At 40.1% G+C, this 24416-nt stretch overlaps 1 protein-coding gene across 1 annotated transcript; it reads left to right on the top strand.

Moving 5' to 3' along the window:
• The first annotated feature begins 210 nt into the window (after window positions 1-210).
• Window positions 211-21748, top strand: MDH1 (malate dehydrogenase 1). The gene is made up of 9 exons (XM_056127107.1): window positions 211-362; window positions 7414-7512; window positions 8239-8335; window positions 10611-10786; window positions 12731-12853; window positions 18651-18827; window positions 19318-19431; window positions 19966-20055; window positions 21387-21748. Exons 1-9 carry the CDS (start codon window positions 360-362, stop codon window positions 21510-21512), a joined length of 1005 nt encoding a protein of 334 aa, XP_055983082.1. The 5' UTR covers window positions 211-359; the 3' UTR covers window positions 21513-21748.
• Window positions 21749-24416: the final 2668 nt, after the last annotated feature.

The following is a 24416-nucleotide window of genomic DNA, read 5'->3' as shown; positions in this document are numbered from 1 at the left end:
CGCCATCAGGCGGACCTCTCCAACTCGTGTCCAAACCCTCCGCTCGGCGCCCTCCTCCAATCACAGCCGATCGCCCTCGGGGACTACTTTGCGATCGTCCCGAGCGCAGGGAGAAGAGTGTGGTAAATAACCCCCATCGGAGCTCGGGAAATGTAGTTTAGCCCTGGCGAGAAACGCGCTGGTGATCGCGCCAGACTCTGTGCCACCTAAACTACAGTTCCCAGAAGGCGCCGCGGGTCGGCAGTGGAACCTTTGCTCGCTCTCACCGGGCCCTCTCCCCAAGTCGATTCAGCGGTAGAGGTGACCTGGCTTCCTGAGCTTCTCTGCAGGTGCTGAAATTGTCTGCGCACTTCCCAGTCATGGTGAGTTGTCCGGGCCCTGGGTTCTGCCCGCATCAGGCCTTCTCGCCCTTGTACGTCTTTGAGCTTGAAGGGCTGGGGGGCGGGGGGCGGAGGTGGAGGTTGCAAGGCGCTGCCCTTCGCGCCCGTTTTAGAAAGCCCCGACTCGTTTTCTGGGCACTGTCGCAATGACCCAGTCATTGGAAAAAAGATTGATTTCCACCTAGGGATCTCATAAAAGGACTCTGGGGAAATCGCTGTCCCTTGAGAGGTGCGATTTCAGTCCTGCGTGGCGGGCGGACAAAACACGAGACTGCGGATTATCTCTTTGTGCAGATTTGGTCTTCCTTCGGGTTTTGCAAAGCACTTTGTGCGGTTTGAGGAGGGCGATAAAGATTTGATCTGGGAGGGAGGTTGCATCTTAATATTTTCTCCTTTAAAAGCTCGCAATGCTTCTAAGGGCTCCCGAAGCCCTGGAGAGCAGAAGGCGCTCGACTGTGAAGGTGGAGCTTACCAGGTGCCCCAGATAATGATCTACGTTTTCCGTAGACGTGTTTTCGCCATATCTAATTTCGCAAAATGTTACTTAAAACCGGTTCACTGATCTACATTTTGCACTGCCCGACTGTTAGAGAGTAGCCAAATACTGGTGCTGTACTGATGTGCATGTTAGAAATTTTAGAAACACTCCTTTTAAACGTTACACAACGTGATGTAGAAGATCAGGCGACCTAGATCTCCAGCTAGTATCTTAGCTGGAAGTGGGAAGAGGGCATGGCGAGGGAATGCTGACGGTAGATGGATAACCTGCAAGGCTGTTTGAAGGTGACATTTGACATCAAAGCAAGAAAGAGTATTTATATTTACAAACTGGATAGAACCTTTGAAGTGAGGTTTTTGACAAACCTCACTTCAGATTTTAAAGTTTAAAACTTAGCGAGGCTGTGGTGATAGCTCAAAAGACTGGAGCCCTTGCTTTGCACGCCAGAGCTGGTTGACAGAAAGCACTGCCCACTGTGACCCAAAAGCCAAAAATAATAACAATAACATAGGAGCCCCCAGGAGAATGTGATGTGCTCAAGGTCACATGACAATTTTCCCAATAGAGGTTTCACAGTATTTTCATTTTATTATATTGTGTCATAGGGATACTTATCAAGTCATTCCGAGATTTTTATTTTCAGTAGCTGAGGTTCCAGAAAAAATTAGCTCATAATGGGGATACAAATGATACCGTGTTGTATTTGTCTTATCTAATAGGTTTTTTTTCTAATCTGAAGACCATGACCTGCTGATGTCAAATGGTTTTTCCAAGGTCACAGAGAGATCAGGGTCCCCTTGTGTTGTTTTGCTGCACAGTCAGTGACGCCAGGCCTCATCCTGGAAGGTCACTCCAGAGACAGTAGATGAGGGAAAAACTCTTGTCAGTTCACTGAAACTGACAGGAAATTCTCACATGAGCTCTTGTCTCCTGGGAAGAGATTATGATCCATCAGTTAAGAGTCATCTTTTGTAAGCAAGTCAAAGAGAAAATTTTATAGATAGAAATCCTTTCTGTACATAGGGCAAGAACAAACTGTCAGAAAGGATCTGAATAATAGTGTCTTTTTTTGCTACAGAAATCTATGTATGGTAGAAAATAAAAGCAAGACATCATTTTTTTCTGTTGAAAGAACACCTAAATTGGAGCTTTATCACTGAGACTCTAGCACATGCGCAATACAGAGCCTGCATCTGCAGGAAGGTCATTAGTGCTCTGCCAAGAGCAAAGACATTCCTTCTTTGGATCTTGGCAGACTGCCCAGATATCTTAGCGGAGAATAGTAACCTGTCTTCACTTGGTAACATTAAGAAAAGTCAGCATGAATCTCCCACCCTTTTGATTTTCAACTGCAGTGTTGCAGAGCAGAAAGAACCAGATAGGCACTTTTGTCCCCTGTTTCATCTTCAAATAGTTTCATCATCAGACACTAGTCTTATCTGACTCATAACAAGATAGAATTACCTATGAAAATGATTTTTCCCCATAATACAGAAGAAAATGCTGAGGTGGCATTTATTAGTTGGCCAGCAACTTCTTCCTTCACTAAGATCTGTTATACTGTGAACATATTTTTCAGTAGCTAAAATTAACTCTCCAGGGTCAAAGAAAGAGATAGTGCAGCCAGTAAGGCGCTTTCTTGTGGCCTACGCAGGTTGGCTCCCTGGCAACACATAATGGTCTCCTGGGCCAGCCAAGAGTGATCCCTGAACACAGCTGGGTGACCCAAAAACAAAACAAATATTAATACCTGAGGTAGGCACAGTTCTGACCTAACCATCTATCCTGACTTTTAAGTTAAGCTTTACAAGATTGCAAGATTTAATTTCCCTCTCTATCCCAATTTGCTTTACATTGAAGTAAATAGTGTTTTTTTTTTCCTTTTCTCTTTCAAGTCATCCAGCAAATATTGATTGAATGCCATATAGGTGTGTAAATTGAGTTAAAGACCGACTGCTAGCGGTGGGAAGTCACTTCTCTCCTAAAAAGTAACAGACGTTGGGGCCAAAGAGTTAGAATAGTGGGCAGAGCAGAGCACTAGCCTTGTGCTCTACCTGGGTCTGATTCCCAGCACCCAGTATGGTTCCCCAACCACCACTAGGAATGATCCTTGAGCTAGGAGTAAGCCCTGGGCATAGCCGGGTGTGGCCCCAAAATAGGAACAAGTAACACCCTAAAAAAGCAGTAGCTTCTAACGGTCCTTAGAGGAAAATCCTGTGGAAACATAACCTATAATTACAGCACCTGCTGCATATAGCTCCTAAGCTTTGTCATCTGAGTCCTTAATAGCTAACTACTCGAGTTGTTAAGCAGCTGCTATTAATATCTTCATTTTTACGATAGGGAGATAGTAGTTTGCTGAAGAAAATATAGTTATAAGAAGCACAGTCAAGATTTGAACCCCAGAGGGGGGAGATGGGGGGTGGGAGGGATGCTGGGACCCGTGGTGGTGGAGGATGGGCACTGGTGGAGGGATGGGTACTTGATCATTGTATAACTGAAACCCAACCACAAAAATTTATAAGTCTGTAACTGTACCTCATGGTGTTTCACTAATAAAAAAATTTTAAAAAAATAAAAATTAAAAATAAAATTAAAAAAAAAAGATTTGAACCCCAGAGCTGGTGAGATAGTATAGGGGTGAAGTTACGTACCTGGCTTTGGACTGACTGGTTCAGTCCCCAGCGCCATAGATATTGCCTGATGTGGCCCAAACCCCATCCCAACCTTCCCAAAAGACTTTAAGTCTCATTTATTATCTCATTTATCTCATGTCTCATTTATTATATTCTTCCTCTCCTGTTGCAAAAATTGACTTAGCCTCTTGTTTCCTGCATGTGGGTCACTAATAGATTCTCTGGCCTAAAATAGCACTGCGTACATTATGTGTTGTTATTATGGTATATTGTTTATTTATTTGAATGGGGAGGGATTGGACTTCACTCAGCAGTGCTCAGCTTATTCCTGGCTCTGTGATCAGGAGTCACTCTTGATGGTCACATGCAATGCCAGGATAGAACTGGGGTCAGCTGTATGCAAATACCTTAACTACTGTGCTATCTTTCTCGTTCTTCCCACTGCCCCGCCCCAACCTATTTATTAATAAAGCAAGATAATGGTTTGTTTGGGCTGGAGAAATTGTAAACATGTTGAGGTTCTTGTTTTGCACTCAATAACTCTGGTTGGATTCCCAACACCTCATGTGGTCAGAGCAATGCCTGGAATGGTTACTGAGCACTGAGTTAGAAACAAGCCCTTGGGGCTGGAGCAATAGGACAGTGGGTAGGGCGTTTGCCTTGCATATGGCCAACCCAGGTTTGATTCCCAGCATGCCATATGGTCCCCCGAGCACTGCCAGAAGTAATTCCTGAGTGCATGAGCCAGGAGTAACCCCTATGCATCACCAGGTGTGACCTAAAAAGGAGGAAGAAAAAAAAAAAAGAAAGAAACCCTAAGCACAACCAGATGTGTCTCTGACAGCCAAAATAATAATAGTAGTTGTTCTTGAAGTATGGCTCAAAAGGCTGGATGGAGACCATGCCTTTCGTGCTTAAGAACCCTAGTTCAAGCAGTGTGGCAACTCCAAGGCCAAGCATTGAACTTCTTGGCCCGTTTGAACGAATATCCCAAAGAATGGTCCCTGGATCTCCTGAGCATAGCAGTGGGAGCCCCTGCTTTTGCGCCCCCTCCCCCACCTCCCTTCAAAAGCACTGTCATCATTAAAATTCACGGTCAAGGTCCTCCTGTTGTTCACGGATTTGCTTGAGTGGGCCCAGTAACATTGTGAGACTTGTTACTGTGTCTGGCATATCCAATACATCACGGATAACTTGCCAGGCTTTGCCGTGCCGGCAAGATACTCTCGGTAGCTTGCCGGGCTCTCCGAGAGGGGCGGAGGAATCGAACTCGGGTCGGCCATGTTGGCTGCGTGCAAGGCAAACGCCCTACCCGCTCTGCTATCGCTCCAGCCCGTCATTAAAATTAGTAGTATCAATATTTTTGCTTGCTGGAACTATTGTGATCACTATTTTCAGTCTTCTCGTTGCAAGTAGGAAGCGGTATTTTTTTTTTTCTTTTTGGGTCACACCCAGCAATGCACAGAAGTTGCGTTACTCCTGACTCATGCACTCAGGAACTGCTCCTGGCAGTGCTCTGGGGACCATATGGGGTGCTGGGAATCGAACCCGGGTTGGCCGTGTGCAAGGCAAACGTCCTACCCGTTGTGCTATCGCTCCAGCCCAGAAATAGTATTAATTTTGCTTCTAAACAACTCATATAATTTCAGGTTCTGTATAATATTTTTTTTATAAGTTCCAGCTATTTGAGTTCCAACAACAGCATGACATTTTCTACACAGTTGGAATACAATACCAAATTAAACAGACAACCCAGGCCTTAAGAAGCTCACTTCCAGAACTAGAGAAATAGAACAGGGTTAAGGCTTTGCCTTGGCAATCAATTCTGATTCAGTCACTGGTATACAGTCTCCAGAGCACTACCAGAAATAGGCCCTGACCACCCCTCTGTCTCTCAAACCACACAACCCTCAAAAACAAAAAAGCAACTGACATTCTAGGGCCAGGGAAAGAACATGATAGGATGGCACACATGCTTTGCATGTAGGAAGAAACCCAAGCTCAAACCCAAAGTACTGCTGGGAGTGGCCTGAGCACTGCCGGTTATGACTCTAAAACCAAAACTACAAAAAATAGTAAAATTTTTAGCTATCATCCTAAAGAGGAAATAATTCCTCTATTCCCTTGGTCTCATCTGCTTCAAAGGAAAGGGTACAAATGAGAACATTAAAAACCTGTAAAGGCCATATAGAAAATATTAACCGTACACCAGTTTTTAGTGTTCTTTATGAACCTGAATATAAATTAGTTGAAAACATATTAAGTAGATATATGTGGAAAATTAAACTCTGCTTTGAGATAGAAAGGCCTTTGGAGGAGTGAGTAGGTGGAAGAGATCTGGAAGGTCAGAAAGAAACTTATATTTTCCTCTGTTTTATCCCCACCCCTGCAGGGGTCACATCTCTGAAAGAGGGAAATGCACACAGTCTGCTATATGTTTTATAAAGCTATTTCTTTACAATTGGCACTTTTTTCCTGAGATAGGTACCAAATTTCCAAGTACTTCAGACCTCCAGAGGTTAGAGCTACAAGGTTAGAAGTATCCTAGCAGTCTCCCATTTCCTTCCATCTCAGAGATAAGTTTCTTTCTGGAAGGAATTTTGAATAGAAAGAACTCAAGTGCTTCCACCCTCACTCCATTCAGGAGGCATTTCTTACACAGATAGGAAAAGATGTGACATAGAAGTATGTTTACTCAGTATTTTCAAGGATCCATTACATTGGAACCATTCACTTTAATCGGATGTTTCCATCAAATTAAATTTATCAAATAAGTTACCCAGCACTTTTGTTTGCCTGTTTTTAATGGAAATATGGGGATATTTCCGTTGTTTTTTAAAATTTACTGGGCCTAAATTTAACTTGGGGCATGGGGGGGGGGGGGGTGGTTGAACAGGGCACACCCAGTGATGCTAACTGGTTAGTCCTGGCTCTTTGCTCAGGAATTATTTCTGACAGTGCACAGGGGACTGTATGGAGTGCCAAGGATCAAACTTGGGTCAGCTGCATGTGAAACACTCTATCCACTGTACTATCTCTCCAGCCCTGTAATTTAACTTCTTTAAGTAAGTTGGGCTCATCATTTGGATTATCACTGTCACTGTCCTCCCGTTGTTCATCGATTTGCTCAAGCAGGCCCAGTAACGTCTCCATTGTGACACTTGTTACTGTGTTTGGCATATTGAATAAGTCACGGGTAGCTTGCCAGGCTTTGCCACGCGGGCAAGATACTCTCGTAGCTTGCCTGGCTATCTGATAGGGGCAGAGGAATCGAACCTAGTTCAGCCAGGTCAGCCATGTGCAAGGCACACGCCCTACCCACTCTGCTATCACTCCGACCCATTTGGATTATCAATCATCATTTTGTGCACATCTCTATGTTTTGTTTCAGGAACTGTTGAGTTCTGTAAGGGCACATCTTGATTTTTAACTCTCTGTTATGCTTTTGTCTTTTCCCTTTCTCCCTTTTGAAATTATTTTCCCTTTGGATTGAGGTTGACAATCATTACTACATGTTTCTCTTTAAAAAGTCTTATTTTTCCTCCTTATTTTTTAGGATTATATTACAATAGATAGAAGTAGTATAAGATTTGTAAGGTTCTAGGAGCTGGGATTTCTGTCACCATATAATGCACATCAACATTGTTAGGCCTGTTTTAGTGGTACAATATCTTTAAATGGATAAGATTATATAAGTACTCCAGCATAACAGAGAATTTTATAGCACTTCAGAAATAGGCAGCCAAGAACACATGTTCCGGTTGATTTGTGCATGATATATTTAGTGGAATGTTATTCTGCAAAGCCATATATGAAAGATTTTGCTATGGGGAAATTGCTGAGTATCTCCAGAGTAAAATAACACCTTTTAATAGCATGTTAATGGGTCTCGTTACAGTCTGAACCAGTCAGAGTTCTTGTGACTGGAGCAGCTGGTCAGATTGCCTACTCACTGCTGTACAGCATTGGAAATGGATCTGTCTTTGGTAAAGACCAGGTATGGACAAGTTCTATAAAATTTAAGTCAAAGTAAGAATAATACCAATAAAACCCTGTGTTTCATTATAAGGAAATTTTAGTTCCTGAGGCAATGAGTAATCTAGTAAATTTAATGGACACCCATAAAGGGAGTTATTAATGGAAGTTGTTAAGGTATTTATATGCACCCTTCCAGGTACATAGAAACCCTTTGCAAATCAAAATTACTTTCCCTGAATTGTTTTAGTACACTTGGTGCAGCCAGCAAGTGTCAGTATCAGTTATCCATTGATGACAGTAATTTGTTAGGTAAACTCATGCCAGAGAGAAAGTTGCTGAAGTGGCACTATCACTAAAAATCCTTTTCTAAGGTATTCATTTTTTATATTCATTCTCGCCAGCCATGGATATTGAGTTCTTTCTTTATGCCAAATACTGTGCCTAAGTTTCCATAAACTAAAATTAGGCAAATTGATGACAGAAAACTAGCATGTCTTTTCAATTTAATATTTCTTCTTAATTCTTTTAAATTTAGTAATTTTTAATTCCTCTTAAGTATCCATTAGCAAAACATTGCTGGTTTCATAATAGCAAGAGTCCTTTTTCTGAAAGTGACTTAATGTTAAATACCTGACCTAAAAATTATGCCTAATTAATGGAAATTGTACATATACACACCAAATAATCAAAAAATAAACAAAAGAACAATTTTGCAACCAAGTGACAAATTCTTCTTGTTTGGCAGCCTATAATTCTTGTTTTGTTGGATATCACTCCCATGATGGGTGTCCTTGAAGGTGTCCTAATGGAACTGCAAGACTGTGCCCTTCCCCTCCTGAAAGGTAAGTTAGAAAATGGAGAAAAATATTTTAGAGTATTTTCAAAAGCAAGTGCGTATTTTTGTAAACTAGCCTCTCAATTCGAAATTATTTCATGGAACTGGTGAAGACGGTACAGTGGTTAAGGTCAGCTTCACATTGCCGACCCAGATTCGATCCCTGGTATAGCATTTTGTCCTCCAAGCATCACCAGGAACTGGCCCTAAGCACAGTGGGGTGTGGCCCAGAAACAAACAAGCAAAATTTCCTCATGAAAGTTTTAATTGTTTGAACTGCAAATACTTGGTAAGATGCATGCTAAGAATGAATAAGGATAAAATGAAAACCATTAATAAGGTTTAAAAAAATTATTAATGTATTTCACAAGACTTATAGACCTGAGATTGTCTACACTGTATTGTTTTATAAATCCTTTTTTAGATGATAATCATAAAATCGTGTTGTAGTAAACTCTTAATTCTGTAGTTGTCCTCCAGAGTCATATGCTATCCGAAGGCTGGAAGTTGGTTTGTCCTTCACATAAAGTCCATCTCATCTGCCAGTTATCAGGTTGATATATAGTATAATTTATTGTACCATACACTGCATGAATTTAAAAGTCCCAGAGTTCTGCTAAGTCACTTTGAGAACTATTGAGCTTTTATACAAAGTAAGACAGAAGTCTAAAATGTGGAGGCAGTTGGGGGGGGTGAAGGGGAATGCCACACCCTGCCATGCTCAGGGCTTACTCCTGGTTCTACACTTAGGAATCACTCTTGGAGGGTTTGGGAGACCATCTAGGTTGCTGGGGATTGAACCCATGTCAGCCGCATGCAGAACAAGTACTTAACCACTCTACTATGTCTCCAGCCCCAGAAGTCTTAAATTTAATTAAAAGAATCATTATTAAGACATTGTATAATTATATATACGTGTGTGTATATATATATATGTAATTTATTTTTTATTGCTTCATTGTGGTCTTTGTTTTTGTTTTGGGTCACACTCAGCAGTGCTCAGCTGGCAGAGCTCAGGAGAATATGTGGGGCCAGGGGAATCAAACCCGGATCTGCTGTGTTGCAAGATAAACACTTTACCCACTGTCCTATCATTCTGGCCCCATCGTTGTGGTCTTTTTCTCTTAGAAAGGATTAAGGACATTTTCCTAGAAGTTGCACAGAGCAGCCAAGAGGAATCATTCTCAGAAGTCACGTAATGTTTTATAGGCATTTTCTAAGCAGTTGTTTGCCACTTAAAAAATTAATCACATAGTTGTATTAAAGGCTGCGAGGCTAGAGTGATAGCACAGCAGGTAGGCCATTTGCCTTGCACATGGCCAACCTGGGTTCAATTCCCAATATCCCATATGGTCCCCTGAGTACTGCCAGGAATATTTCCTGAGTGCACAGCCAGGAGTAACCCTTGAACATCTCCAGGTGTGATCCAAAAGGCAGGGGGGTGGGGAGGTGGAGGCTGCATTACCCTGCCCAGGCTATTCTGTGGGCTCCCTTTCCCACCATTACTCTTTCCAAATAAACTTTATCTTGAACTTTCCATGTTATCCCTGTCTCTGCCTGAATTCCCTCTACTCTCCTAAGGTCCCTCATTATAACCGCACCATCAGTTATGAACAAATAAGGATACCTGAGTGAAAAAAAAATTTTTTTTTCTTTTTCCAGCTGATGTTCCTATATATGCCTTAGTAGCCTGAATATGACTAACTTCGCTGGTCTAAAAATTTAACAGTAACAATGCTGAATCCTGATTATCTTAGTCCATTTGGATTGCTGTAGCTAAAATACCATACTCTGTGTCTTATTTATAAGCAGTAGAAACTTATTTTTGACAATTTTGGAGACCATAAATTCAGTGATAAAGAGCTAGCTGATTGGGTTAGGGGCCAATTCCTGGTTTATAGACAGCCATCTTCTTACGTATGTCCTATTTGGTTGAAAGAATGCAGGAACTCTATAAGATCTCTTTTGTTGATGATTTTGGGGGGACCAAATATGGCAGTGCTCAGGGGTTCTGCACTATCTTTCCAGTCCCCAGGGACTCTTCCAAAGGCACTGATCTCACTCCGGAGGGCTCCATTCATGACCTATAAGTATGAAAGTTTTTTAAATTGAGATAATTCGTGAAATAGAAAAAGCAAGATTAATTCATTAGCTTTTCTGTAGATGTTATAATGTTAAATTAGTACATTTTCTGCAGATGAATTATTGGATGTATTTGATATGAAAAAGCAAACCTACTTTGGTGTTTAAGTAACTCTGCAGGTTTATTGCTACATTCACAGATGTTATTGCAACTGATAAAGAAGAAATTGCCTTCAAAGACCTGGATGTGGCTATTCTTGTCGGCTCTATGCCAAGAAGGGATGGCATGGAGAGAAAAGATTTGCTGAAAGCAAATGTGAAAATCTTCAAGTGCCAGGGTGCAGCACTGGACAAATATGCCAAGAAGTCAGTTAAGGTGACCAATAGAGTTTTTATGTGATTTTTTCATATGCAGTATTTAAGTTAAACCAAATTGTTGGTGTTTTTTGCTTGATGACTCTGTTTGGGGGCTCTACAGTAGAAAATGACATTCAGAGGTGCTCAAAAATACTTTGCTGATTCCTATGACATGAAATTAATACTAACATATAAATCTGTGGAGAATGGATAGAACTCTTTTGCTTTTTATCTGCATGGGAACATTTGTGCAGAAGCTTGGATTTGTATGCATGGTTGTGCAGGGTGATGGCTTGCGAATGCTCAAATTTCCTCGATTTAGTGTTGTTTAAAAATACTTAACTTTTAAATAGTCATTTCTGAATTAGCCTTAATGTTGTGATGAGGCCTTCTTAGCCAGTTAACTAGGAAGAAACAAGCTGATTATGTTTCACTAACTTGAAACACTTTCTTCCCTATTCTAACTTCAAGAAAAGGTAAGTTTTTTATAAAATACTGAAAGTGGCCAATTATATTTCACTGGCACCTAAATGTTTGCTCTCTGTGTAATTCATTTTAAATGACTAACTTTATTTTCTGTAATCATTAACAAAAATGAATAGAAATGTACAGGTCGTATTACAAGGTTGCTTGGACTAATACCCCTTTGACCAAAGTGTTCTTGTTTGAGGAAGTAACTTCAGTATTGGACTACTTCAGTGCATTGGCTTGTCATGTTTGCCACTTGCTCCAAAATGGGCCCCCGAAAAAGCAAAGGATAGAATGAATGAGAGGGGATAAGGGGAAGAAATTATGTGAATTGAAGAATCTGGATAAAGAGGGAGTGGGAGTTAGTCCTTGTAATATTTCTAAAGCTTTTCTGCAAGTATAATATTATTTCATGGTAAGTTTTGTTTTTATCACTTTTGTAAAGAATTTTGAAACTTTAAGTTTATGTATACTCTTTTCTATACTGTGTTGTAAATTCATTGTATCATATACCTCCCCTCAAAGAAGTATCATGAAGTGCTTTCTCCTAAAGATTGATTTTAGTATGTGCATAGTGGATGGGACCTAGCTCATAATTTATATTATAGCATATATCCAGTTAATTCTTGAAAGTATGCAATGTTGCAAAAAACCCTTTGAATTCTAAAGTGTTGATTAAATTATTTTATTAGGATTTTTTTTGTTGGGCTGCTTTTCCTAAAAGTTCATGAATAAATCAAACCCCAAGTTAGAGCTGGAGGGTACTTGTTTTTTTGTGACAAGTGAATCAATAAGTACTCTGTTTTGGAAACACAGAGATCTTTGGGAAAACCTCAATACCTCAGGTCTTGATACCTGAATATTGACACCTGGAAAATTATATATATATATATATATATATATATATATATATTTATGTGGCTTTATTAAATGTTTTTGTTAACCTCAGTGGGTACAAACAAGGAAAAAAAATAGTTTTAGAAGGAAGAATAGAAAACTTCCAGAACTACAATGATAGCTATATTGTCATGCATCATCTAATAACATTTCAGTCCAGGACTGATTGCATACACAACAGTAGTTTCCATGGCTGTACCACATAATCTAGGTATATAGTAGACTATACCATCTGGGATTGTGATTATACTCTTGTTTACACAATGACAAAATAAGCTAACACATTTCTTAGAACATATCCTTGTTTAAGCAACTCACAACTACACGTTTAGCTCAGACAAACCTAATAGAAAAGCGAGCGATAGCACAGCGGGTAGGGCATTTGCCTTGCACGCAGCCAACATGGCCAACCCGAGTTCGATTCCTCCACCCCTCTCTGAGAGCCCGGCAAGCTACCGAGAGTATCTCGCCTGCATGGGAAAGCCTGGCAATCTACCCATTACATATTCGATATGCCAAACACAGTAACAGTATATTTTATAGAATAATTTAATTAATTTATGATCTGTAACATGGTGATGCCTACAATACATCCTAGGTTATTGTGGTGGGAAACCCAGCCAATACCAACTGCCTGACTGCCTCCAAGTCGGCACCATCCATCCCCAAGGAGAACTTCAGTTGCCTGACTCGTTTGGACCACAACCGAGCTAAAGCACAGGTAAGAAAAATGCCTTTTAAAATCTGATGAATGTTTCTCTTTCAGATAGTTAGATCCTGGGATAAGGAGCCGAGCTCAGTAGTAGAGCTCATGTTTCACATGCATGAGACTCTTGAATTTGATTGCTGACCCCTCCCATATCATTATATACATATACATGTTTACATACAGAAGTGGAATCTTAGGTTCTATTTAATAGGGAGCTATTTTAGTTCATTAGTCTTTTAATTTAGGTTCCTAAAGACAAGAGATTGGACCTCCTAATCTCCTAATATATTTCCTTTGCTAACTATAATTAAATATTTCTAGTGCTTTCATGTTACAATTGTTAAAAATTAGTCACTGCAGGTCAGGGTTGCTCAATGGTAGAGGCCTTAAATGACCTGAGTTTGATCCCTGGCATGGAACTGGCAGTGTGGTGGGGGGGCGTTGGGGGGTGGGGGGTGGAACCACAGACACTAGTGTAGATCATTCACATGGTAATAATAATTTTAGGTTGGTTTAAGGGGCGGGGGTGTATGCAGCATCTATAGTTTTGGGGACTGGTGCCAGAAATTGAACCAAGGACTTTACACCTGTGCTCTACCACTGAATTATTAACTAACAACTAAGCTCTCAAACTCTAGACTTTTTATTTCTTAATTCTATTTTCAGCTTTATATATTTATATTACTCTACATAATCTAATTTTTTCACCAAATTTCTTACTTTTTTGCTACTCAGCAGCAAATGTCACTACGTAGTTGCTAGATTTTATTTGACTGTCAAGTTTCCTTACCTAGTTGGAACTCAGGAATGTACCAAGGGATCTATCACCAGAATAACACAGCAGCCTTTCAAAGATTAGAAATCTCGTGTCTGTGCTGGCTTCCTAGGAGGTCTCAGTGGCCCTTGGACATCACAGCAAAGTACTAATTTTCAGACATGACCTCATTCCTTTTCCCTTGTTCCTTTTCTGACCTCATCCACAACTGTCTCTACTAGGTAGGGTTACAAAGTTAGTTGGGTTTTTTTTTCCTAGAGGGAAAAAAAATTAACTTTGAGGAATCTTTACCAAAAGATGACATCAGGTATTTCTTTAAAAATCTCTGCCTTAAGCACACAGACCTAATTCAGAGCCCAGCAGCTTTCAGCAGAAATGTGAATGACTGTGCACTGAACTATGGCGCCGTTGCCCCCAACCCCAGCAGCACAGTGGCCGCTGCCTCAGAGCTTACTGGCCAGCCAGCGGTGATGGACCAACTGCGGCCTCATGGTATGTGCACGGAACCAGCACATTCCTTCCTGCCCCGCTGAGGCCGAGACTTGCCCCCCACGAGCAGCTCTCCAGAACTTCCATGGCCCCAGAGGCACACAGACCAATCTCGTAACTATGCAGCTTTTGGCAGAAATCCCTCCAGACTTAATTAGTAAAATATCAGAAATCCAAAATCACGCAACTGCTACCATATGGTCTTCAAAACCAGCAATAGAAAACAAATTATTTCACAGTGCCTTTTCAGCAGGTCTGATTTGGGGGGGGAAATTCCAAATAATAGTGGTGCATCATTTGTTGAAATAATGAATGCAATCAAAGTAGAGAGAGAGTTAAGTGGAAATCATCTGCCTCACAGGCATCGGGAAAGGTGGGATGGGGGGTATAGTGGGGTTCTTGGTAGTGGAAAATATGCAGGGATGGGTGTTTGATCATTGTATGACCGAAACTTACACCTGAAAGCTTTGTAACTTTTCTCACGGTGATTTAATATATAAATTTTTTTTAAAAATCACTGCCTTAATTTGAGAATTGATCATTTTTTAGGTAGTGGAGAAGGTGGTGCCCAGGAAAAGAGAAAATAATTTACTTACCATCTACTATAAGCTGGAGACCTTACATATAATTTATCATTTACATAATTTATCATTTAGTTATTGTGAGAATTGCTATTATCCCTACTTATAGATACTAAACTTTAGTCCTAGAAAGATCAAGGAACCTACTCAGTTGTAAAGTTAGTAACTGATGGAATGACCTTAGGTTTCCTTGATTGCAAACCCTTGTGTATGTTCTTACAGAATGAGATCAAGTAGAATAAATGCACTCAGCTCAGTAACCTTGAGAAAGTGTACTCATGCTATAGAACAGATTAATAAACTAATAAACAGTCTCAAAGGGTAGTTATTTGGATCAAATAAGAAAAGGTCTATAGCAAGTTTTTGTTTTGATTTTAGACCACATGGGGCAGTGGACTACTTTCAAGCGTTGCTCCTGACAGTGCTTTGGGTACCATGCAGTCCCAGGGATTAGATATCAAGCAAATGTACTCTCTTCCATTAAACTATCGCCCCTGCCATAAGGTGAACTTTTATCATGGAACCTGCAGCAAAGTAAACTCTAATCAAGACTGGCTCAGTGCCAGAGAGAGTACAGAAGCCAAGGAGCTTCTTTGCATGTGACCAGCCCTGGTTGGATCCCTGGCAGCACATACGGTCCTCAGGATGACAACAACCGAACCCTACCCCCCCCCCAGATAAAAAGATTGGTTATAATTTCTTTATTAATACTAGTCACGCAGATTAACTTTGAGAAGAGGCGCAGCTCCAAAATATTTCCTTAATATTCCAGCTAGAGGGTTATTAGATAAAGACTGAAGTTGCAAATATTCCCAAAGGCAGGAGATATGGATACTGTAGACCGATTATGAAAGAAAGGGTAATATAGATAGTGCCCTTGTGAATGCTAGATTGCCACATGGTTACTTGGTTGCTGCAGAGAGAAAAAGAACGATCACATAAGTAAACTACCATTTTTTGCCATTTTGCCCAGGACCTTTAGTGAAGAAGGGCATTGGAAACTTCAGCTTCCCAATGTTCCACTGAGTGACACTTTCGTTTTAGTTTCTAAAAATTTTTCTTTGTTGAAGCCAAAGTCTGAATGAAGAAAGATGGAAAAAGGAGCTAACTTGTCGAACTTTAACATGTCATATATTCCAGCAAACCAGTCTGGTACAGAATGCTTCATGAAGGGGCAGATGCATTGCTGAACTCAGCCATTGGGACTACAGTGAATTTTAAGAGGCAGTTTCTTCCTCCTGTGAAAATTCTTAACCTAGAGAGAAACAGAACAAGCCCCAAAACAAAAACAAACAAGATAGTAATTTCTTAGGTATTTGAATGGCTACTAGTATTTCATAATTTGTTTTGAACACAGAGGACTTACGTACAGAGTGATGTTTTATCATTTGCAGAACTCCCTTCTGTGTCTGCAGTGTTTTTGCAGAGCAAAGCATGTATTTCTGCTGACATGGTAATTTGTTGAAACCAGTCAGCTAATGTCAGAAAGAGAATGAAAGGGCTGAAGAATCAAAACTGTTTAGCATATCTGTATGAGAGATTTGAATGTACCTAAAAGAGAAAGTATTATCTTGAAATTATCTTGATTACATGTTAATTTAAGCTAACTCTAGCATGGCTGATAATTCAGAAATGAATCTCCTAGGTCCAAAGTAAATGGCCTTTGCTATTCAGGCAGAATTGGATCGGCTGTGGAGATCAAAGAACAAGAGGAAGTGGGCAACAGGGATAAAATAAATAAGGGTTTGCAAGGAAGCCTGCAATGTCGAGGGCTGAGGGTGAGGGCGCACAGGCATTATGTATTGCTGTACTTTGAATTGTTCAAGTTGACATGCAGTGGATTTATGGAATCTAAGTTCTTGGTAAAGCACATCCTGGGTTACTTGCCCACATATAAATTTACTTTATGACACTATCATTGCCACGTCCTCCCATTGTTCATCGATTTGCTCGAGCGGGCCCAGTAACGTCCCCAGTTAAGACTTCTTGTTACTGTGTTTGGCATATCGAACACGTCACGGGGAGCTTGCCAGGCTTTGCCATGTGGGTGAGATACTCTCAGTAGCTTGCCGGGCTCTCCGAGAGGGGCGGAGGAATTGAACTCGGGTCGGCCGGGTCAACCACGTGCAAGGCACATGCCCTACCCACGGTGCTATCACTCCAGCCCTTATCTCTATGATGCCCACTTAAATATCAGTAAAAACAATTATTCCAAGTCTTTTCAGGGCATTACAAAGTGGAAAATAGTACTTATTGCATCCTATACTGTTTTATTCCAGTCATTCAGCAAATTAAAAGTCAAGGAACCAACCATTGAGTTAATTTGGAAGCCATTTTATGTTAAGTTGTCCTAGTACTTGCAACCTTTGTATAAAGCAGAGATTAGATCAGATGTGACTAAAATATGTTATCAAAGATTTTAAAGTTCTGGGCTTGTTTTCTGTTGCGCATTTTAGGATTTAAGAAGAGTCTCAACTTAGTTTAAGACACATAATAAAAGTAAGGAATTTGCTTCTTGGCAGAAAAGAAAAAAGTAGCGTGAAGATGTATCAGTCCTTTTCAAACATTCTTGGTGATGGTCTTTTTCATCTTCACCTTTTTCTGATTAGCTTGATTTTCACCTTTTATTTTGTAATAATTATAGACTCTTGAAGGAATTGCAAAAATAGTAGCAAGAATTCTGTGTTTCATCTTTCTCTTCTCCCAGTGGTAACTATCTATGGAGTATGATCCAAACCCCAGAGTGGAATAAATAGCACAATTAATTAGACTTCACATTTCAGCAGTTTGTATATTACTTATTTTCTTTCATCTTGAATAATTTTGTGATAATAGATTTCTCTAGTCACCATAGCAAGATACAGAATTGTTTCATCACCTACCAAAGAATACCTTCATGCTGCCTTTTTATAAGTGCACCTTCCCTCTACTTTCTTAGGTCCTAACAACAATTTAGCTCTTCTCGAAATAATTTTATTATTTTGAAAATGTATAATAATAGATTATGTGTTAAGAAACCCTTTAAGATTAAGAAGTATACTCCAAGCATTAAAACCGATTTAATGCTTGTAGTATCCTTCCACTGTATCAATGTACCAAGTTCATTTATCCACTTTATTTTTTTTTTCTTCACCAGTTCTCTTTTGAGCTATATTTGCAGTGACCTATGGGGTGGGTATTGTCTGGTTATGGTGCTTTTATACTCAGCTGCAGTGTTGGTCCAGAGGTACACACTTTAATATTAATACTGGCACACATTCTCAATGGACATAGCACTACTGGCTACAGTGTAATATTGCTGACCTTGATATAATTACAAGGCAGTCAGGGTCCTAAATTTTTTTACTGAACCTACACTAGTAACTATTACAGTCTTAGTATTATACGTATATTTATACTCTTTAGCTTTCTAATCTATAAAAATTAAGTCCCTTCCAACTCCAAAAATTCCTATATAGGATTATTTGAAATTTATATGTAGTATTATATAATAAAAATATTACTTAGACATAGAGGAAAATATGTAAATATAACTGCTCAGAAGTCCCGAAGAAACCTTTCCATGTGTTAATAAAACAAAGGTCAGATCTGTAGAGTCAAGTTCTATTACCTCACTTGATGCTTTATATTTTATAAAACTACTATACTAGTAAGGTTTTCATAAACTGTAGGATGCTCTCCAAAGTCTACTTAAACATTCTGCCCCAATGTTTCAGGTTCCTGATTGTATCTTTTGGGGATAGAGGGGCACCATACCTGACACCATCAGTGATTAATACTGGCAGGGCTCAGGGGACCATGTGGGGTGCTGGAGACCAATCCCAGCTATGTGCAAGGCAAGCACTCTACCCACTGTACCCACTGTACTCCGGCCCCCATGAACTTTTTATATTGTAAGGGGATTTTCCAAACAATGTGAAAGAAAAGGCATTTCTCTAAGTTATTTACTTTCTGTTTAAACTAGATTGCTCTTAAACTTGGCGTGACTTCCAATGATGTGAAGAATGTCATTATTTGGGGAAACCACTCCTCAACTCAGTATCCAGACGTTAACCATGCTAAGGTGAAACTGCAAGGAAAGGAAGTTGGTGTTTATGAAGCTATGAAAAATGACAGCTGGCTCAAAGGAGAATTTATCTCGGTAAGAAAACTACAGGAGCCCTCATAATAGCCAAGTGAATAACTATTAAAAGACAGTCCATGTCACTGACCTCTCCGAGGGGTGAGGGTGTGGGGAGGAAAAATTGAAGGTGAGCAGGCCCACAACTGCTCTGATGACTGCATGCTTTGGTGGGGGCTTAAGTTGGCTTTTCTGATCCGATCTGTTACCGCTGCTGTCAAGATTGATGGTTAAAGTATCAAAATCCTGGAATACCTTCAAGTCATCCAATTATAAAAAAGACCCATTTATTAGTTTGATTGTGGTAAGCATTCTGTGGAAATTTGTGGATTTCTCTTTGCAGGAAGATGAGATTCTTTTGTTGAAATAAATTAGTATGACTGACTGGCTGATTGCTTGATTAGGAGACCCTGAAGTTTCTGTTGTAGCCTTTCCCTAAAATCAGCTAGAGGTTGGTGACAATTCAGCTGTTATGACCAAGTGATGTTGCTCTCTCCCTGCCTTCTTCCAGACTGTGCAGCAACGAGGTGCTGCTGTGATCAAGGCTCGGAAGCTCTCCAGTGCAATGTCTGCTGCAAAAGCCATCTGTGACCATGTCAGAGACATCTGGTTTGGAACCCCAGAGGTGAGGACTCCGATTTTTATAGGCCACTATTATTTTGCCCTCTTTGCTAGTAATATTAACATACCTTAACAACTGAGTTAGGATGAGGTTCACATCCTAACTCAGTTGCCTACAGGTTCTGTAGCCTTGAAAATGTTGTTTTGGTTATTGTTGGTTTTTTATTTTTCAACCTCTCTAAGCTGGTGTCATCTTTGGCATGACATTTACCTGGTAGCATTGTGTGAGTGAGATGATATATGAAAAGCACCTAGCACAAATACATGGGTAATGGTGTTCAATCTTAAAACCTATACTGAGCCATAACTCCCTTACTTATAAATGAGGCATTTGTTTCCGTGGATTACTTCACATGTAAAGAGTAGAATGAGATGATACCCATGGAAGTTACCTTATGAAAGTGCTGAATGATGATTCCTATATAGCAATGAGGTTCTATACATATAGGAAACTATCACCTAGATAGTTTTGTAACTTCGTGTGTTGTTTGTGTAGCAATCTCTAACTACCCTGCAAACATTAAACACTTGTTTTCAGGGAGAATTTGTGTCCATGGGCATTATCTCTGATGGCAACTCCTATGGTGTTCCCGAGGATCTGCTCTACTCATTCCCTGTTACAATCAAGGTAGGTTATTTGGAGAATGATTGCTCTTCTCTCTCCTGATAGGAAATTATTTTCACATTTACTTTTTTAAAAAATAGTTTTTTAATTATAGTATAGGTAACATGGTTACAATAGTGTTAAATATTTGTTGTACAAAGTTACTGCCCCTTCACCTCCACTAACATGCGAGAGGCCATCCACAACTGTCCCTCTGTCCATCTCTTCATTTGCCGACACCCCCACCCTGTTACCTTCCCACTGTTTGGTAATCTGAGCTTTGTGTTCCAAGGGCAAAGTTTCATTATCATTCAGTGCTGTTTATTCCGTCTTCAGTCTAGAAAGTAACTAACTTGATCTTGAAAGTTGTTCCTTTGCTAAATTCAGTGTTTTTCTCAGCTTTAAAACTGTATGTAGCATAACTTAAAGTGATTAAAAGATTAAAGTTACTCTGCAGAGCAAGATTAAACTCTTCCCACAAGGCCCATTATATTGTGCCCCAAACTGAATGTCTGTGATGGGGATTTTGGGTTTTGTTTTGGAGCCACACCCAGCAGTGCTCAAGAGTTACTCCTGGCTCTGCACTCAGGGTTCACTCCTGGTGGACTTGGGAGGACCATATGGGATGCTGGGAATAAAAACTGAGTCTGCTGCTTGCAAGGCAAGTGCCATAACCACTGTATTGTCTGTCCACCCCAAGAATACCTGTGAATTGTATCTTCCAAGCGAAGCAGTGTTTTAAATACTGCTCTTCTTTATTGTAATCCGACTAAAGATGGTGGTTATTTATATCTATTCATTAAAACCCACTGAAAGATTTTTTTCCCTAGATTCAGTGAATTTTATTAAGAATTGGATTTAGATATCTTCTTTGAAATTGTATTTTAAAACTGGAATTCCTTTAAAGTTCAGGAACTGAGGAGAGTAAGTCCAAAGTACTGATGTCTTGCTCTTGAAGCCCATGTTCTCCCTCAAACATGTATCTCACTTGCTGGTATCAATGTTTCTTTGCTTGTGTTTTTCCTCTCTGGAGAACCCTGTGTTCACTCTTGAACATGTACCTCTCCCTTTCTATCCCTTCACATCTTCCTAAATAAGTTTCAATTAAAAACTTCCTTGCTTCACGCACACGCGTGCGCGCGCTGGCGCACACACGCGCACACACACACTGCAAACAGTACTGAAGTACTGGTACATATACTTTGTGTACTGTAGTCTCATCTTCAGTCCCCTGTGCACAGCAGAGAGTGACACAAAAATAAAATGTACCCCAAAAGTTCTGATTAAATTACTGGTTGCTCAAAGATCATTTCTAGTTTAATTGTAAATTTCTTATTATAATTATTTTCAAACAGAATAAAACCTGGAAGGTTGTTGAAGGTCTCCCTATTAACGATTTCTCCCGTGAGAAGATGGAGCTTACTGCAAAGGAACTGACAGAAGAAAAAGAAACTGCTTTTGAATTTCTCTCCTCTGCCTGACTAGACAATCGTTTCGATTTCAATCATGTTACTAATTGCCCCAAAGTTGAAGAATCTAAATGTCGTCTTTGATTCTAGTACCAAATAATAATAATGCTATACTTAGATTTCTTGTGGGAAAAAAACGAAAAACACATTTTAAAGATTGTGAGCTTCCTGGTACAAATTTGTGACAGTTTATCATCATGCTGTTAGTGCTGCATTCTAAATAAAATGTGTGTTCAAGTGAAAATGAATCAGACTCTTAACTCCTAACACTTACATTCTAATCAGCAAACAAGCTTGCATCTTTTCCACATTACCTCAGGGCTTATGATTTTTATTTTTAATCGTAGAAAGTGGGGGAAATAAAAGAAACAGTGTAAGGTAAAGCAAAGTTCTCCTAGAGTACAAAAATCCATCATACAATAATACACTTCAAGTTATACCGAGGCCAGAGAGGTAGCACAGCAAGTAGGGTGCTAGCCTTGCATGCACTGGACCTGAGTTCAATCCCCAGCATCCAATATGGTTTTCCAAGCACTGCCAGGAGAGATTCCTGAGTGCAGATTCAGAATTAATATTGCCAGGTGTGGCCCTAAAGCAGACCAAAAAATGGGTCTTTTTTCCTCCCCAAATATTTAAGAAGACCTCTATCTTCTGCTTATAGACATTACGTATAACATAACCTCAGTATAATAAAACTCTTTGGGCCTAATACAGCTCTTCACAAGTGCCTAAATACTTGACTGGATTTGTTGTTTTAAATTACCTGTGTATATTTCATATGGTCTAGAAAATAAAATAAGCAAACTGCAAAGTGCATTTATATCTAGTTTGAATTAAATGCATAAAAATGTTCATATTAATAAAAATAAAGATGAGGTTACTTCAAGGACTGGAGGGCATGCCCTTCATATGTAAAGCCCAGGTTCCATCCCAGCCACTTACGGCCATCCAAGCACTACCAGGTATGACCCTGGTGGCTCCTATGCACTACTGTGGTGACTGGTCGTCTCTAGTACTACCAGGCCCCAAGCATTGAGCCATCAATCCTGCATAGTCAGCCAAAGTTTGAAAGCTGGAGCAATAGTAGATGAGGTACTACCCTTGCACACAGCTGACCCGGGTTCAATTGCCAGCACCATGTGATCCCCCAAGCCCACCAGGAGTGGTCTGAGTGTAGGGCCAGGAGTGAGCCCTGAGCACTGCCAGGTGTGATCCAAAAACAAAACAAAAAAGGATTACCAGGAATGGGCCTCTAGGTCCCTGAGCCCTATGTGGAAGCTGCCTGCTCTCCCCTGCCCCCCCCCTTTTTTTTTTGTCTCGGTAACATTCTCAGTTTCAAACACATCCTCTTGCGTTCTGCTTGTGACCCTGGAACTTGGGACTCTGCAAACAAAGTTTTTTCATTTAGCTGCTCTCCAGTTGAAAATCTGCCAATAGGGCACAGGCGTTAGAGCACATGTCTTCTTACTCCATCCTGGATCCACATGGTTTCCTAGTCATCCCCTCATGAGATCCCAAAGGATCCTGAATACTGGGTGGATCTAGCGGTCCCTGGCACCACAGGGCCTGAGCAGCACCACATCCTCAGGCCCCAGTATTGAACCTCCGGCCTGGTTGGCAAGTATCTCCAGGAGTGGCCTCAGCCCCCAAGCACTGCTTGTGGAGTACAAGAACAAAAACATCTGCAGTAAACATTTTCTTCCTCCTCCATGTTGGCCTCCTCTACTATTGCCTTTCCTGCATTTTATATGTAAGCCAAAACAGAGGAAAATTAATTAGACAAAGCTTTAGAAAAGCAATAAGGAACCAGAAAGACTACAGGGGTTAAGTCCTTGCTTTGCCCACAGCCCAATTCAGCTAGATTCCCTATTATTGCAGAGTCACCCAGGAGTGATCTCTGAGCGCAGAACCAGAAGTGAGTTGTTTTTGTTTTTGTTGTTGTTTTTCTTCTTTTTTTAAAATTTTTATTAGTGAAACACCATGAGGTACAGTTGTAGACTTACAAATTTTTATGCATGGGTTTCGATTATACAATGATCAAATACCCATCCCTCCACCAGTGTCCATTTTCCATCACCATGGATCCAAGTATCCGTTGTTTTTTAAAGTTTTTATTGAATCACTGTGAGATAGACCATTACAAAGCTGTTCATTATTGGACTCCGGTCGTAACAGTATTCCAACACCCATTTCTTCACCAGTGTACATTTCTCAGCACCAGTGTCCCCAGGTTCCCTCTCATCACGCCAGGGTTAATTCTTGAGCTCAGCTGGGGAATGGCCCCAAAACAAGAGCAATTGAAAGCTTGAAGACAAAGTAATTTCATGATTTTTCAAAATATCTGAAAAATGTGTAAAAATAGTAGAAGGTAAAATTCAAGATGTTTACTTCTATTTCATCATCTATGTAAAATGGCCTGTATTTTTTTTTTCTGTAATTCAGCCTCACCCAACTTCTTAGAATTGGGGATCACAAATGAAATGGTAATATAATTTTAAGATATTTGATAGATGGCTATAGAAAAAGTTACTTCTCATTGTTTCTGAAACAACATTCACGTGAAAACAACTGCAATTTCTTTATACTATCCCCCTCTTTCACATTAGCTAAGATAATGAAGTGTCTTATTGCGTTTCTTAATGGTCAAAGATTAGGCCAAGGAAATTGTGCCCTTAATAAATGTTGATAACCTGTGAAAAGCACAGACTTCCCTAAGCATTTCATTAGAACATGAGTAAATGATGCACCAGACTTAATAGTGAAAGACTTAATAGTGAACTAACTCGTGAGATTGTATTTAAAAACTCCAGAAAATGTACAATTTCAAAATAAATCTAGGGAATACTTAGCTTTTTCAAATTGCAACCATGGAGATATTTCCTAAGTAACAGAAAAGAATACTGTTACTAATTATGG

The sequence above is a fragment of the Sorex fumeus genome, unplaced genomic scaffold, assembly GCF_029834395.1.
Source record: "Sorex fumeus unplaced genomic scaffold, SorFum_2.1 ptg000006l, whole genome shotgun sequence".
Lineage (NCBI taxonomy): Eukaryota > Metazoa > Chordata > Mammalia > Eulipotyphla > Soricidae > Sorex > Sorex fumeus.
This window is presented reverse-complemented; position numbering and strand designations above follow the sequence as displayed.

What these genes read in the sequence shown, in the direction of transcription:
- MDH1 (XM_056127107.1), top strand. An exon ending in TGCCCTTCCCCTCCTGAAAG is followed by an intron (nt 8,336 to 10,610) that starts GTAAGTTAGAAA and finishes CTACATTCACAG; the next exon opens with ATGTTATTGCAACTGATAAA. An exon ending in TCTGGTTTGGAACCCCAGAG is followed by an intron (nt 19,432 to 19,965) that starts GTGAGGACTCCG and finishes ACTTGTTTTCAG; the next exon opens with GGAGAATTTGTGTCCATGGG.